A 14,461-nucleotide genomic window follows, 5' to 3' on the forward strand; every position below is an offset into this window, starting at 1 on the left:
AGATCTTGCCTCACTAACCTGTTACATTTCTTTGAGGGGGTGAACAAACATGTGGACAAAGGAGACCCAATAGATATTGTTTACCTTGATTCCCAGAAAGCTTTTGATAAAGTTCCTCATCAAAGGCTCCTTAGTAAGCTCGAGAGTCATGGAGTAAAAGGACAGGTCCTCTTGTGGATCAAACACTGGCTAATTAATAGGAAGCAGAGAGTGGGTATAAATGGGCAGTTTTTGCAGTGGAGGACGGTAAGTAGTGGAGTGTCACAGGGCTCAGTACTGGGTCCCATGCTCTTTAACTTGTTCATAAATGATTTGGAGTTGAGAGTAAACAGTGAAGTGGCCAAGTTTGCAGATGACACTAAATTGTTCAGGGTGGTGAGAACCAGAGAGGATTGTGAGGAACTCCAAAGGGATCTGTTGAGGCTGGGTGAGTGGGCGTCAACATGGCAGATGAGGTTCAATGTGGCTAAGTGCAAAGTAAGTAATGCACATTGGGGCCAAGAATCCCAGCTACAAATACAAGTTGATGGGGTATAAACTGGCAGAGACTGACCAAGAGAGAGATCTTGGGGTCATGGTAGATAACTCACTGAATATGTCAAGACAGTGTGTGATTGCAATAAAAAAGGCCAACGCCATGCTGGGAATTATTAGGAAGGGAATTGAAAACAAATCAGTCAGTATCATAATGCCCCTGTATAAATCGATGGTGCGGTCTCATTTGGAATACTGTGTGCAATTCTGGTCACCGCACCTCATAAAGGATATTATAGCATTGGAAAAAGTGCAGAAAAGGGCAACTAGAATGATTAAAGGGTTGGAACACTTTCCCTATGAAGAAAGGTTAAAACACCTGGGGTTCTTTAGCTTGGAGAAACGTCGACTGCGGGGTGACATGATAGAGGTTTACAAGATTATGTATGGGATGGAGAAGGTAGAGAAAGAAGTACTTTTCTTCTTTTCTCACAATACAAGAACTCGTGGGCATTCAATGAAATTGCTGAGCAGTCGGGTTAGAACGGATAAAAGGAGGTACCGTACTTTTTCACCCAAAGGGTGATTAACATGTGGAATTCACTGCCCCAGGAGGTGGTGGCGGCTACAAGCATAGCCAGCTTCAAGAGGGGGTTAGATAAAAATATGGAACAGAAGTCCATCAGTGGCTATTAGCCACAGTGTGTATATATATAACATTTTTGGCCAGTGTGACACAGCGTGTTGGACTGGATGGGCCATTGGCCTGATCCAACATGGCTTCTCTTATGTTCTTATATTTTGTTTGTTTTTCTCCTTTCCCCCTCACCCTCTTCTGAGAAGTTAGTTCACCCTATGCATTCCATGCATTCTATAAGCTGATCTCTTTTGAACTTGTCAGTATGTATTCCCTATGTAGGGAGTTTATTTTGCAGCTTTTAATTTTGATCATATTTTATCTAATTCTTGAACTTTGTCTATCTGAACCTGATCCTAGCATAATGGTATAGATGTGTTATTATAGGTTTTTGTCTGGGGGGAGGGAGGATTTAAAGGGTTAAGATTTTGTGACTATTTGACTGCACTTGTTGTATATCGTTTTTTAAGTACATTTAAAAAGGGAATTAACAAAAATAAGTTGGAGGCTCTCCACACCCTTCAATGACGTTTGATGTCCAGGTGATCCTCTCCCTACATCCCATTGAAATTACAACTGCAATAGCTCGGCTCAGAAAAAAAGTTTATTGGAGAGGCGTTTTGAAAAAGCAGTGAACAGTGTTTGGACACAGCCATGATATACACCCCGTGGGTCTCAAGATCTGTTGCAGCAAATATTACTTTCTTCCGCATCTCCTTTGCCTGACTTCTTCTGACCCACGGATTTTAAATCTTAGAAATTCCCGCTTCCTATACCTCATCTTTTCAGGGAGAATCGGACCGTTCTCCTTCCAAAAGGGGAAGGGAGGCTTATTTCCAGAGTACGGAAACGTATTATTACTAAGCACACACAAAAATATAATTTAAATACTGCTGGAGCTCACCACTCCAGTTACTGTTTAGCCGCCCTAGCCCTTTCGAACACCGCCCCCGAAACAAACAGCGCCATAAAAAACACCCGAAGCTACTCAGAAGGGCGGAAGTTTCTTCGCCTCCCGCGTCTAGGGCGCCTTTCCCGGTACCGTCACTTCCTGTCTCTACCGGAAAGAGCTGAGGAAGGAACCGAATTTGAATCCGGTAATCTGGCGAGGCTTACTTTGGTGACGAGGAGGATAAGAGTTCTAGACAGGATTGGGCCTGGGAGTGGTTCTTACCTGCTGCTACGCTTTAGACAGGAACCAGGGCGTTAGTAGGCAGATTGGGTTGTGGTTATTGTGGGGAGGAGTCGTCTCTGTCTTGCGTGGGCAAAAGACTCTGGGCTTTGAATAGCTGCTTAGCTGGTAGATATCGGCAGACGAAGTCATGCCAGGCGTACTTATGGGAAATGCTTAACTTCTTCCTCGTACGCAGGCATTGAGGTACGTGAGTAGTTTATATATTCTGAGTGTGTGAATAGGATAGGGCACGATGGCAGGTACACGGTATTGGTGGTTTTTCAAAAAAAAAAAAAAATCCAGTAAGTGCTTCCCCCACTTTGGTAACTGGCTGTGGTAATGGAAAGGCTCCAAAGGCGACAGGTGACTGGGGAAAGAAGGGTTTCTGTTTTTGTTTTTCCTGTTTGGGGTGGTTCACTTTTGAGTAGGAAAGGGTTCTTTGCTTGTGGTCTGAGAGCTAGTGTGGTGTAGTGGTTAGAGTGCCGGACTGAAACTGGATATTCAAACTCCCACTGGTTTGTGTAGTTTATTGGTCGGCACTGAGCACAATCTATGTCACTCAGCCTAACCTTGTTTACAGGTACACGGGCATTGCCTTGAGCCCCATGGAGCAAGGGTGGAATAGGAAGATGGAAATAGATAAAAGTGGTGGTACCTTCCATCCTTTTGGGGGGGTGGGGCAACAATGGGGTACTGCATATCACTTATGGTGAATCTGCTACCAGTACTGGGTGTCCAGCCACTTAGTCTCTGAGTTCTAAAAAGTCAATATAAAATCTGTTGTTTATACTGATCTGATGTACCAGTCAGTATGCTAAGGAGAAGGGGGATTAGCATACAGTTATACTATTGTTCCTTTCTTCTCTTATTGAGTGGCAGCCATCCAAGGCTGGTTTTCCTTTTACAAAGAAGAGTTCAGTCATTGCACTGTGGCATTTTCTTTGATTTTGCAGTTACAGAGAATGCCTATCCGTGCCCACTGTACTATCTGTTCTGACTTCTTTGACAATGAGAGGGATGTGGCAGCAATTCACTGTGGACACACCTTTCACCATTTGTGGTGAGTATAAAGGGATAGTAAGAGTGGTGGAGAAATGTCCTTGAAGATCAAGACTGTTTCTGTTCTTTCCTCATTACTTATTAGTGAAATAGTACTTGGTGCCATTATACTTGTTTTATTCTGTGTAGTCTTGCTGTTTCTCAAAACTATGAATGATCAAAGGCATTTTGGGTGCCTGACACTGGGTGGAGGCAGTGATGATCAACAAAGTAAAAGTATGAAAGAATGAATATGCCTGCTGGGATTAGGACAAGATGACTTAGAGTCCTGGTCCTAATAAGAGTGCATTTTTAAGAACTCTGAAACAGAAGAAAATACTGAATCAAGACATAGATATAGGAAATTATGTCCATGTAGAATCAACGCTACAAGAGGTGATGTATCGGCCATGGTGGTATGGTAGGAGCATAGGAAAGGAAAGGTCCCCTGTGCAAGCACCAGTCATTTCCAACTCTGGGGTGACGTTGCTTTGACAACGTTTTCACGGCAGACTTTTTACAGGGTGGTTTGCCATTACCTTCCCCAGTCATATACAATTTCCCCCCAGCAAGCTGGGTACTCATTTTACTGACCTCTGAAGGATGGAAGGCTGATTCAACCTCGAGCCAGCTACCTGAAAACCCAGCTTCCACCAGGGATCGAACTCAGGTCGTGAACAGAGCTTAGGACTGCAGTACTGCAGCTTTTAACACTCTGCACAACGGGGCTCTTTAGAAGCATAGACGGGGTATCTATATACTTTTCACATTACAGTATTGGTCTGTGTGAAATGAGTTCACAACCCTTCCTTTACTGTGTCAGTCATTCCTTGTTTTTCATGTTCTGTCAGGGATGCCTATTAGGCCTATTCAAGATGTTCTGAGATGCTGGAAACAATATTAAGACTATAACAGAAAAAACGTCAGGGTGAAACTATATTATCAAAACATATATGTAACAGGAAAAACCCTTTTGGCCTCTACTTCTGAGTAGACTCTGCTCCTAAATAATCTAAGGTGAACAATATAAATGTGCACAAAAGGCACTTTAATATTCCAAAGCTTCTACCTTAAACAGACTGCATTATGAAACACAAGAGTGCACGCAGGCACTTAGGCATAACCTCTGTTCCCAAACAGTCTGCACTAAAATGAATTCTAACACTCTACAGAAAAATAAATCAAAGTGCACACAGGCACTTTTAGAAGGTTAAGAGTCTGCTGTTGACTCATAAACCAAAATAATGAGAAAACAGTCTGTAATGAATTCTTTCATCCAGATTGCCTTCATAGAGAGAGAGTGATACAATGGTCCTTTGAGAACCCACTCCATCTTTACAAAGAATGAGCTAGAGCCTTGTGAGGAAGAGACAGGATTTTTGGGTTCTACTTAAAAGTCATCAGTCTTGAAAAAGGCAACGAAACGTTTGACACCAGCTAACATGTACTGGCTTTATGTGGATGAACTTATTATTTATCCTACACCTCACTATAAAAACAGTGGACTGAATGTGCAAGATGGTGAAGGGGAGGGATGGTGGCTCAGTGGTAGAGCATCTGCTTGGGAAGCAGAAGGTCCCAGGTTCAATCCCTGGCATCTCCAAAAAAGGGTCCAGGCAAATAGGTGTGAAAAACCTCAGCTTGAGACCCTGGAGAGCCGCTGCCAGTCTGAGAAGACAATACTGACTTTGATGGACCAAGGGTCTGATTCAGTATAAGGCAGCTTCATATGTTCAATGTTCATATGTGAAGAGGGATAATTTGTTTCTTTAACTATCTGTGTGCAATCTGGATGAAAGAATTCATTACAGACAATGTTCCCTCTAAACCAGGGGTCCTCAAACTTTTTAAATAGGGGGCCAGTTCACTGTCCCTGAGACTGTTGGAGGGCCGGACTGCCGTTACTGTACAAGGCCGCGGGCCGTCAGTTCTCTGTCTTCTGCATCTCTCTCCCTTCCCCACACCACACACCCCGGCCTGGGAACTCACCTCGGTATCACCTCACACTCTGTCTCCGCCACCTCAGCCCAGTGCTGGAAGTGTGCGCTGCTAACGCGAGTTTAGGTCGAATGTCACTTCCGGTCTGATTTTGCCATAACCCGGCGGGCTGCATAAACGTCCTCAGCGGGCCGCATCTGGCCCACGGGCCATAGTTTGAGGACCCCTGCTCTAAACTGCAGAGTCTTCTGAGCAACAATTCTACGTTGTGAGCTACTGCATAAATTGTTGTGTGGGGTCAATTTTTCTGAGCTAAGACACAATTTTTCTGAGCTAAGGGGGCTGCCTCTGTGTCGAACCCGGAAGCTGCAGCTAGTGCAGAACGCAGCGGCCAGGCTGTTACTAGGACTCCCGAAATGGGAGCACATACAGCCGAGGCTGCGTGAGCTGCACTGGTTGCCAGTTACATACCGGGTTCGCTACAAAGTGCTGGTTATTACCTTTAAAGCCCTATATGGTCGAGGACCGGCCTACCTGAAGGACCGTCTCTCCCCATACGAGCCCCAAAGAGCACTGAGGTCAATAGGGAAGAACAAGCTGACTATCCCTGAGCCAAAGGAGGCGAAATTGCAAAACACTCGCGCACGGGCCTTCTCCGTTGCAGCTCCGTGCCTGTGGAACCAACTCCCGGAAGAGGTGCGGGCCCTGCGGAGCCTGGACCAATTCCGCAGGGCCTGCAAGACCATCCTCTTTAGGCAGGCCTTCGCAGACTGCTGACAAAGGATGGCCCAACTGATGATCCATCAAAGTGACTCTATATAATGATTTTTGCCATTATGTAAACGGACAGAATAGCGCCAGGAACATCATTGTGTTGTTATATGATATAAATTGGAATGGTTTTTAAGATATTATTGATTTAAAAGACTGTATAACTTTTAATGCTGTTTTAAATTACTGTATTTATTGTATAATGTTTTATCTGAATGTTGTTAGCCGCCCTGAGCCTGCCTAGGCGGGGAGGGCGGGATATAAATAAAATTTATTATTATTATTAAGACAAAAATGTGTGAGCTGGAGGTTAAAAATCTGTGAGCTAGCTGATGCTAACTCAGCTTAGAGGGAACATTGATTACAGACTGATTTATTTTTCTGCGGACTGTTTGGGAATAGAGGTTATGTCTAAGTGCCTGCGTGCACTCTTGTGTTTCATATTGCAGTCTGTTTAAGGTAGAAGCTTTGGAATATTAAAGTACCTTTTGTGCATATTTATATTGTTCGCCTTAGATTATTTAGGAGCAGAGCCTACTCAGAAGTAGAGGCCAAAAGGGTTTTTCCTATTACATATATATATGTTTTGATAGTATAGTTTCACCCTGACATTTTTTCTATTATAGTCTTGCTTAAACTCAGGGAGCCCCCCTCCTTTTTTTCTCTCTCTCTGTAGGAAACAATATTAAAGGAGGGTGGATAAATCTGTTTTTTAATCTATGAAGCAAATTGTGTGTGGATGGAAAAAGATGGAGCTCTGTGCGTTGCAGTGATATATTTAGTTGCCTTTATTGCTTTCTGTTACCTGTATGGCTTAAATTAAGAAGCTCTTACATTTATTTACTTAAATCTGATCTAAACATAATATCTGGTCTTTCATCCCTTAGCCTCATCCAGTGGTTTGACACTGCTCCAAGTCGGACTTGCCCACAGTGCAGAATTCAGGTAAATCTGAAGATACCTGTAAACATATAAACTGGTTTATAACAGTGCTGTACAGCTATTATATTGCTAGTATAGTTGAGTGTACAGGGGTATAAATCCCACTTTAGTTCTCTGTGGGACCTATATCATAAGGCTGCATTGTCATTCATGCTTGTAGTCATGAATAATTTTGCTTAAATCTAGCTGTAACAAGCATGTCTATCGGGCATGTTCTTAGTGACTCTAATGTTTATGCCCTAAACTGAAATTTTCCCATTGATCCTCATTAGTACACCTTAGAAAGTATTTGTTAGGTGATATCTGTTCATCTATAAGAGCCATTGCTTTTACTCTGGCACAATTTCAGTTTTACAAGTTTGGTATTTAGAGCTTCCCTGTAAGGTCAGGACTTTGTTGGTGCTGCTTTTGATTATTGTGAAACTCTTTGTTCCACTCTGGCTTTCCACGTTTGTTCCAAGCTTTGGACATTTTAAATACCTGACTAATTTCAGTTTTTTAAACTGGAGCATGTGTTCTTTGTGTTACATTTTGTGGATTTTTTCCAAACAGAAAATTTGTGATTTGCTGTAAAACAGTTATTTTAACAGCCCACACATGGCACCCTGTCATGGGTGATGAAGATGAACTGACATCTGAGCCCTTAGCAGGTCCCATAGTGCTTCTGAGCCTATAGCCAGCCCCTCTAGTGCTCCTGAGGTTGGCAGCATGCTGCAAGCAGTGACACACCCCATCTCATAATATGCTGTTTTACAGGCCATAGACTGGGTTGTTCTTAGTGGCTATGCCACTTACTTTCCTGAGCTGTTTCTGCTTCCTTCTTGAATCTTTTTTTCCTTTTTTATGCACTCTCATTCTATGGTCAAGGCTCGTGCAAGGTTCTCCCACAAACCTTTCTCTCTTATCCTTTCAGCCTTGCTTTTATTCTTGCCCCTATCCTATTTCCTTCCTGATCTTTCTTTTTTGGGGGGAGGGGGGATTGCTTGTGCCCCTTCTCCACTTATCCCTTTTGTATTTTTCTTCCTTTATCTTACAGAATAAACTGTACCTTACAGCATAATAAATAGTGGTTATGTATAATCATTTGGGGTTTGGGCTGCATTTGTTTCAAGATTTGAAAAAGCCAAATTACAGAGCTTCTTATCCATGGTAGGTGCTGAACCACTTTACAGTTAAATAAAAATGTTTGTTTTAAGTCTGCTCATTATGAGTGAAGCTCAAAAAAGAGAGTCAGTTTATAGTGGATTAACTAGCAACTAGGGTTACAAACTGCCTGGAGAAAAAGTATCCTGTCCCTTTAACTGAGGCTTAATGGGATGATATATACCACCATGCCATAAAGACTCTTCAGCTGTCTGTTTCTACACGTTAAAACTCTACTAAAGGTATAGGACACTTTTCTGCAGGCTTGTTGGCAACCGTACTCACAGCGACTACAGAATTCAGACTGAGAATTTGATCTTATACACACACACCACAGAGTTTCTGGCCCTTATGACTACAAGGATACTGTGTGGAAGTTTTTATTTACTTTATTTATAGCCCAGTTTTCTCCCCAATGGAGACTCAAAGCCACTTACAACATTCTGTACTTCTCCATTTTACCCTCACAACAACCTTATGAGAAAGCTTAGACTGAGTGTGTGTTTCTGGCCCAAGGTCACCAAGCAAGCGTCTGTGGCAGAGCAAGAATTTGAACCTGGGTCTCCCAGATTCTAGTCCTGTATTCTAACCACTGCACCACACTGGCTCTTTGTTGAAGTGTGTAACCAAAACTTGCTGAAATCTTAGAAGGCTCTATAAGATTTCCTGGGGTTGCATGTGGGATTTTAGTCTCCTGTACCACTCTGCATTCATCCTCATCACTAAAGGAGCAAGAATGTGCCATGCAAGAGAACAAGGAATTGCAGAATAAGTCATGCAAAGCAGAACTATCTAAGTGTTTCTTTTGGATCATTTATAAAGACTTTTCTTGTGGAATTTTGATGGCATTGGCACAGTGTGGATTAAACAAAGTCCTGTTCATACCCTGATCATTGAATTCAAGTCATAAGCTTAGCACTGGATTTGAATCTCTTGGGCAGCAACCTTATATGTGTCAAGGCAGTTAGTTTTTCAAAATTAAAGTTTCAAAAGCAGTCTATGACACAGTAGAAGACAAGGATTGTGGTCTACAGATCTTAAAGTCAGATGCCCACTGTTTACAAGAAAGACTTGCATATACTTAGGTGAGTTCTTGGGCTAGTGACCATAATGTAGTAGTAGTATTGGTGTAGTAGGAATTGTGGTTAGTCTTTGGTGTTAAATCTGTGCCATATTGCAGGGGTGGCCAACGGTAGCTCTCCAGATGTTTTTTTTTTCCTACAGCTCCCATCAGCCCCAGCCAGCATGGCCAATGGATGGGGCTGATGGGAGTTGTAGGCAAAAAGCATCTGGAGAGCTACCGTTGGCCACCCCAGCCATATTGAATTGTTAGGGAATCTCAGCTTGCAGGTGCCATGCTGCATGTTGCCTTATTATTTTGATCCTGTCTTTTTTCAGTCTTTGCCAGGTCTTGCCCCTTATTGCTCTTCTGACTTGTTGATTCCCTTTATTCTTCACAGCCTCTTGCATCTCTGGGTTACCATGGAGTTATCACAAAATAACATCTTTTGTAGCAGTAACTATGCAATTAGCTGGTGTCATGACTGTATATAATACTTAAAACACAAAGCTGTAGCTGCGTGGGGGAGTGGGGAGAACTATCAAATTCAATTTCGATGATTTTTTTTTCATAAAGCAAGCAGCACATAGTTGGATTTGGCACAGCATGAGCTCAGCCTCAGCTGCTGAGCTGAAGCTGCCAAAGAACAAACTGCACACATTTCCAAGGTGCTCTTGGTTGTTTTTTTGTTGTCAAAATTCCAAGCTCTGTGTTGGAATGATGGCTGCAAATTTGGAAAGTCTGTTAGTGGAATAATGAGCCAAAGGATTTCATAGTGGTATTAGCCATGTGAAGGGTATCATCTGCTGTCGTGTGTCACTTCAGCGTGCTAGACAGGATACATTAACATCCCTTTCGGTGCCTGGTCTACCAAATGACTGTCTTTGAGTCCTCTATGATAAAATCAGGCTCCTTCATTTTAGGTCTAGGGAATGATAGTTGTAATATATCTACTGAAAAGTCAGTACTTGCATTGTCTTGCAGTAAGGTGGCACATGGTAAGTTTTATGTTTTCATTGTACTCATTTAAATGCAGAGCTTCTTCAGTTGGAGGAAAATTCCTTGGTCTTGGAAAAAAGTTCCACACTTAGCTACCTATAGTTTTAAGGTTCCTCCCCCCCAACCCCACCCCAAGTTATGTCCTTGTTCTTTCCATTTTGCATGCAGGTTGGCAAAAGACATATCATCAACAAACTGTTCTTTGATGTTGCCCTGGAGGAGCCATCAGGCCGGGATGCAGAAAGTCTACAGGTAGACTTGCATGCAGCAGCTTATGCCTATAATTAGGACTAATAACCACCCCTTCCAAGTAGATATGAGATATTATTGCTTTAGGTGAGGTCAAAGTTGCTTCTAAATGTGTTGCTTAATTCTGAACTCGTTTGCCACCTCCTGTAAACCCACAGAGGTTGGGCTCCATGATCTGCTCAGTGTCATCAGTTTTAAGCAATTCTGCATTCTAGAAGTAGAATGAAATGAAAGCAGCTACCTAGAGTTCATTTATTTGTTTATGAAGACCATTTATAAGTTCACCTTTCTTCCAAACAACTGGGATACAAGTCATGTAATAGATTAAAAATGAAAGGAAACACAAAGTTTAAAACAGCAAACTATTGAAGCTGCTAGCATAAACCTTATAAATGACATCCCTGCCCCTAAGAACCAACAGACTGTGGAAGTCATCAAGAGATTCTAGAGGCTCTCTTAACTGTTACAAAACTGCAGAAGAGATGGGGCCTTCCTAATTTGTTCTGGAAGGATGTTCTGAGGGCCAGAGCAACTACTGTGAAAGCCTTCAAGTAGGCACCAGCAGAGCACTCCCTCAGAGGTTTTGGGAGAACCAATGGTAGTGCTATATCCTGAGATAATTCTCATAGCATTCACTTCCTTTTCAGTTGCCTTAAATCAGGGATGTCAAACATATGGCCCACGGGCTGAAACTGGCCTGTTTGGGGCTCTTACCCAGTCTGCAAGCCACTGGTGTGAGGTAGAGAGGGCAGGAGATTGCTTGGGGAGGGGATGGGCAGGTGTGCATGGTGAGGTGTGCATGGTGATTGTAGCTGTCAAGAAATAGAAAGGAAATTGCTAGGGAGCAGGGCTAAGAGGCTGAAGTAACTTGGGGGGGGGATGGCAGTGAAGGCAGAAAGAGGAGGTATGGTTTTTTCCCCCTCCTGGGGGATTGGAAAAGCTACTATATAGGGGAGGGCAGAGCCAAGCAGCTGGCATTGCCACCACGATGCCAACTAGCTTCGCATATTTTCAAACAACGGCTGTGAAGGGGATTGGCAAGAGCAGGCACTTGGAGCAGCAGTTTGCCGATGAAGGGATAAGGCTAGCAGGGAAGGGAGGGAGGAGGAGGGCCAGTGTGGGGGTTGGGAGGGGCAACTGGGCTGTCTTGTTCATGCTGCTCTGAGGGAAAAGATGTCCTGACCTTGGAAGAGAGTGGAGGAGCAAAGGGGGGAAAGGGTCACTGCTGCCATCACTGCATATCTGAATGGCCACAGAGGAGGTACACATCATAGGGGTGGTGGTGGTGGTGGTGAGGATGGGGCAGTGGAGAGGGGAGGCTGGTGTGCCTCCTAATCTTCAGGGTTAGGACGGGCAGAAAGAGGAAGCAAAGAGCAAGAGATGGATCATATCTGTGTTTAGCTGCTGAGGCTGGGCACATGGTGGAATGCTGGAAAACTACTTTATTTACTTATAAGGAAGATGACTCATCTCCTAAAAAGCATTAAACATATACAAAGTAACTAATTTGTATGGGAATGCAAGTTACTTCCCCCTTTTATGGTATTCCTTGGGAAAACTGTAGTCTTGCATATGATTAAATACATTCATTGGGGTTTTTGTGGGTTCCTCAGTAAATCTATTGCTTTCACTGCTAGGAATCAATTGTTTTTGCTTGTATTTTGAGGGGAAAATAATGTATTTAATTGGGTTTGCCTGCACCCTTTATAAAGTTTATATCTCCGGTACCTGGCATTACATTTTATGGCATGCATGGCCTTACCCAACCAAGCGAAAGCCATGTAAGATCTGACCCTCCTGACAATTAAATAATAATAATAATAAATTTTTATTTATATCCCGCCCTCCCCACCTTGGCAGGCTCAGGACGGCTAACAACATTTTATAAAAACATACAATAGTAGATAAAAGCCTTAAATTTAACAATATAAAACATTAAAACATTGAACTTAATAACATTAAAACCAATCCCAATAAGTGCAGTTATTCAGCGGTATAGGTCTTCAAACCGCATTGGCGGATCTTTAATTACCGATCTTCTTAGCAGTCCAAGTGTGCAAGTTTAAAAAGGGCGGTCTTGCAGGCCCTGCGGAACTGATCAAGGTTCCACAGGGCCCGCACCTCCTCGGGGAGTCGGTTCCATAGGGTAGGGGCCGCGATTGAAAATGCCCGTGCTCTAGTGTTCTGGTATTTAATCTCCTTCGGCCCAGGGATGGTCATTAGATTTTTCCCGACTGACCTCAGTGCTCTGGGGTTCATACGGGGAAAGACGGTCCCTCAGGTTGGCAGGTCCTCGGCCATATAAGGCTTTAAAGGTAATGACCAACACTTTGTACTGGACCCGGTATATAATCGGCAGCCAGTGCAGTTCACGTAGCCCTGGCCGTATATGTTCCCGTTTTGGGAGTCCCAACAACAGCCTGGCCGCCGCGTTCTGCACTAGCTGCAGTCTCCGAGTCCGGCACAGAGGTAGCCCCAAGTAGAGGGCATTACAGTAGTCTAGTCTTGAGGTGACCGTTGCGTGGATCACTGTTGCGAGGTCCCGGTGCTCAAGGAAAGGGGCCAACTGCCTTGCCCGCTTCAGATGGAAGAATGCTGACTTGGCGGTGGCTGCTATCTGGGCCTCCATCGATAGTGAAGTCTCCAGTAAAACACCCAGGCTCTTTACCTGGCGCGCTGCTTTCAATAGCGCACCATCGAAGGCCGGGAGAGCTATTTCCCTTCCCAGAGCGCCGCGACCCACGCAAAGGACCTCTGTCTTCGCTGGGTTCAACTTCAGCCCACTCAGCCTGAGCCATGTCGCAACAGCCTGTAAGGCCCGGTCGAGATTCCCTGGTGCGGGGTTGGGCCAGCCGTCCATTAGTAGATAGAGCTGGGTGTCATCTGCATATTGATGGCAACCCAGCCCAAACCGCCGGGCAATCTGGGCAAGGGGGCGCATTTAGATGTTGAACAACATCGGGGAGAGCACTGCTCCCTGAGGCACCCCACAATCCAGTGTGCGCCTCCGGGACCGCTCACCCCCAATAGCCACCCTCTGTCCCCGACCCAGGAGAAAAGAGGAAAGCCATTGCAAGGCCGACCCCTCAACCCCAATGTCGGCGAGGCGGCGCGTCAGTAGCCGATGGTTGACTGTATCAAATGCAGCCGACAGATCTAACAGCATCAGCACCGCAACGCCACCTCGATCCAGTTGCCGTTCCCCAGATGTCACCATCTGACACTTCTTTCTTAAAATATTGTGTGGATCAGTGTAATTGTGCTCCACTAAGACTGCTGTTTATTACCTGCTAGTGAGAGCGAAGAGAAGGTTGTTTGTAATCTTTGCACTTGCTAGCTATTAAAGGAATGCTGACAGAGTGTACTCTGAAGAAAGCAGAAAGCTCACAGCCAAAATTACTAAAGACTGAATAATAAAGTTTACATGTATGAAAATTGTCTGTATCAAATCATTTTAGAAAATAAACAATAAATACACAATTTGTACAAAGGCATACCAATATATAGCTCACAAAATTTATGTACAGATTGATTGACTCAAAGTCTTAGACCCCATGAACAGCAGGTGTGTGTGTATACATATATAATGTTCAGTACAGAATTCTCACTGGAGCTCAGGAGAAGCCAGCCTTAACCATTTGACTCGATGTTCATGAGATTTACTACTAATGGATGGTGCTAGTCTTTTGGGTCCCTGGTCCGGTGTCTGCTGAAGTTAATTGTGAAACAGCTGATCACAGCTAGTGGCTCATTGTTAGAACACGCGGGGACACCAGAGATCATTTTTCAAGTCCACAAGAGTGTTTAGAAAAGAGATTATCTCTACAAGAAGAGACTGTTGCTCCTGTGTGGCAGGAAGAGCTTCAGTGAGAATTTTATATTGAACATTATATATGTATGCACACACCCCAGCTGTTCACGGGGTCTAATACTTTGAGTCAATTAATCTGTACATGAATTTTGTGAGCTATATATTGGTATGCCTCAGACAATTTTCATACGCAAACTTTATTATTCTGTAGTAATTTTGGCCGTG

At 43.8% G+C, this 14,461-nt stretch overlaps 1 protein-coding gene across 2 annotated transcripts in view; it reads left to right on the top strand.

Moving 5' to 3' along the window:
• Positions 1–2,105: 2,105 nt before the first annotated feature.
• Positions 2,106–14,461, top strand: part of TRAIP (TRAF interacting protein) — a 39,510-nt gene continuing 27,154 nt past the window's right edge. Inside the window, exons 1-4 of one of the 2 annotated variants that reach the window (XM_060240067.1) lie at positions 2,106–2,208; positions 3,239–3,345; positions 6,920–6,977; positions 10,345–10,428. In XM_060240067.1, coding sequence (XP_060096050.1) covers positions 3,248–3,345; positions 6,920–6,977; positions 10,345–10,428 — 240 coding nt within the window. In that variant the 5' untranslated portion in view covers positions 2,106–2,208; positions 3,239–3,247. Of the gene's footprint in view, positions 2,490–3,238; positions 3,346–6,919; positions 6,978–10,344; positions 10,429–14,461 lie in introns of both variants that reach the window. The other variant, XM_060240066.1, reaches the window with a different exon arrangement.

Source organism: Heteronotia binoei, chromosome 5, assembly GCF_032191835.1.
Source record: "Heteronotia binoei isolate CCM8104 ecotype False Entrance Well chromosome 5, APGP_CSIRO_Hbin_v1, whole genome shotgun sequence".
Lineage (NCBI taxonomy): Eukaryota > Metazoa > Chordata > Lepidosauria > Squamata > Gekkonidae > Heteronotia > Heteronotia binoei.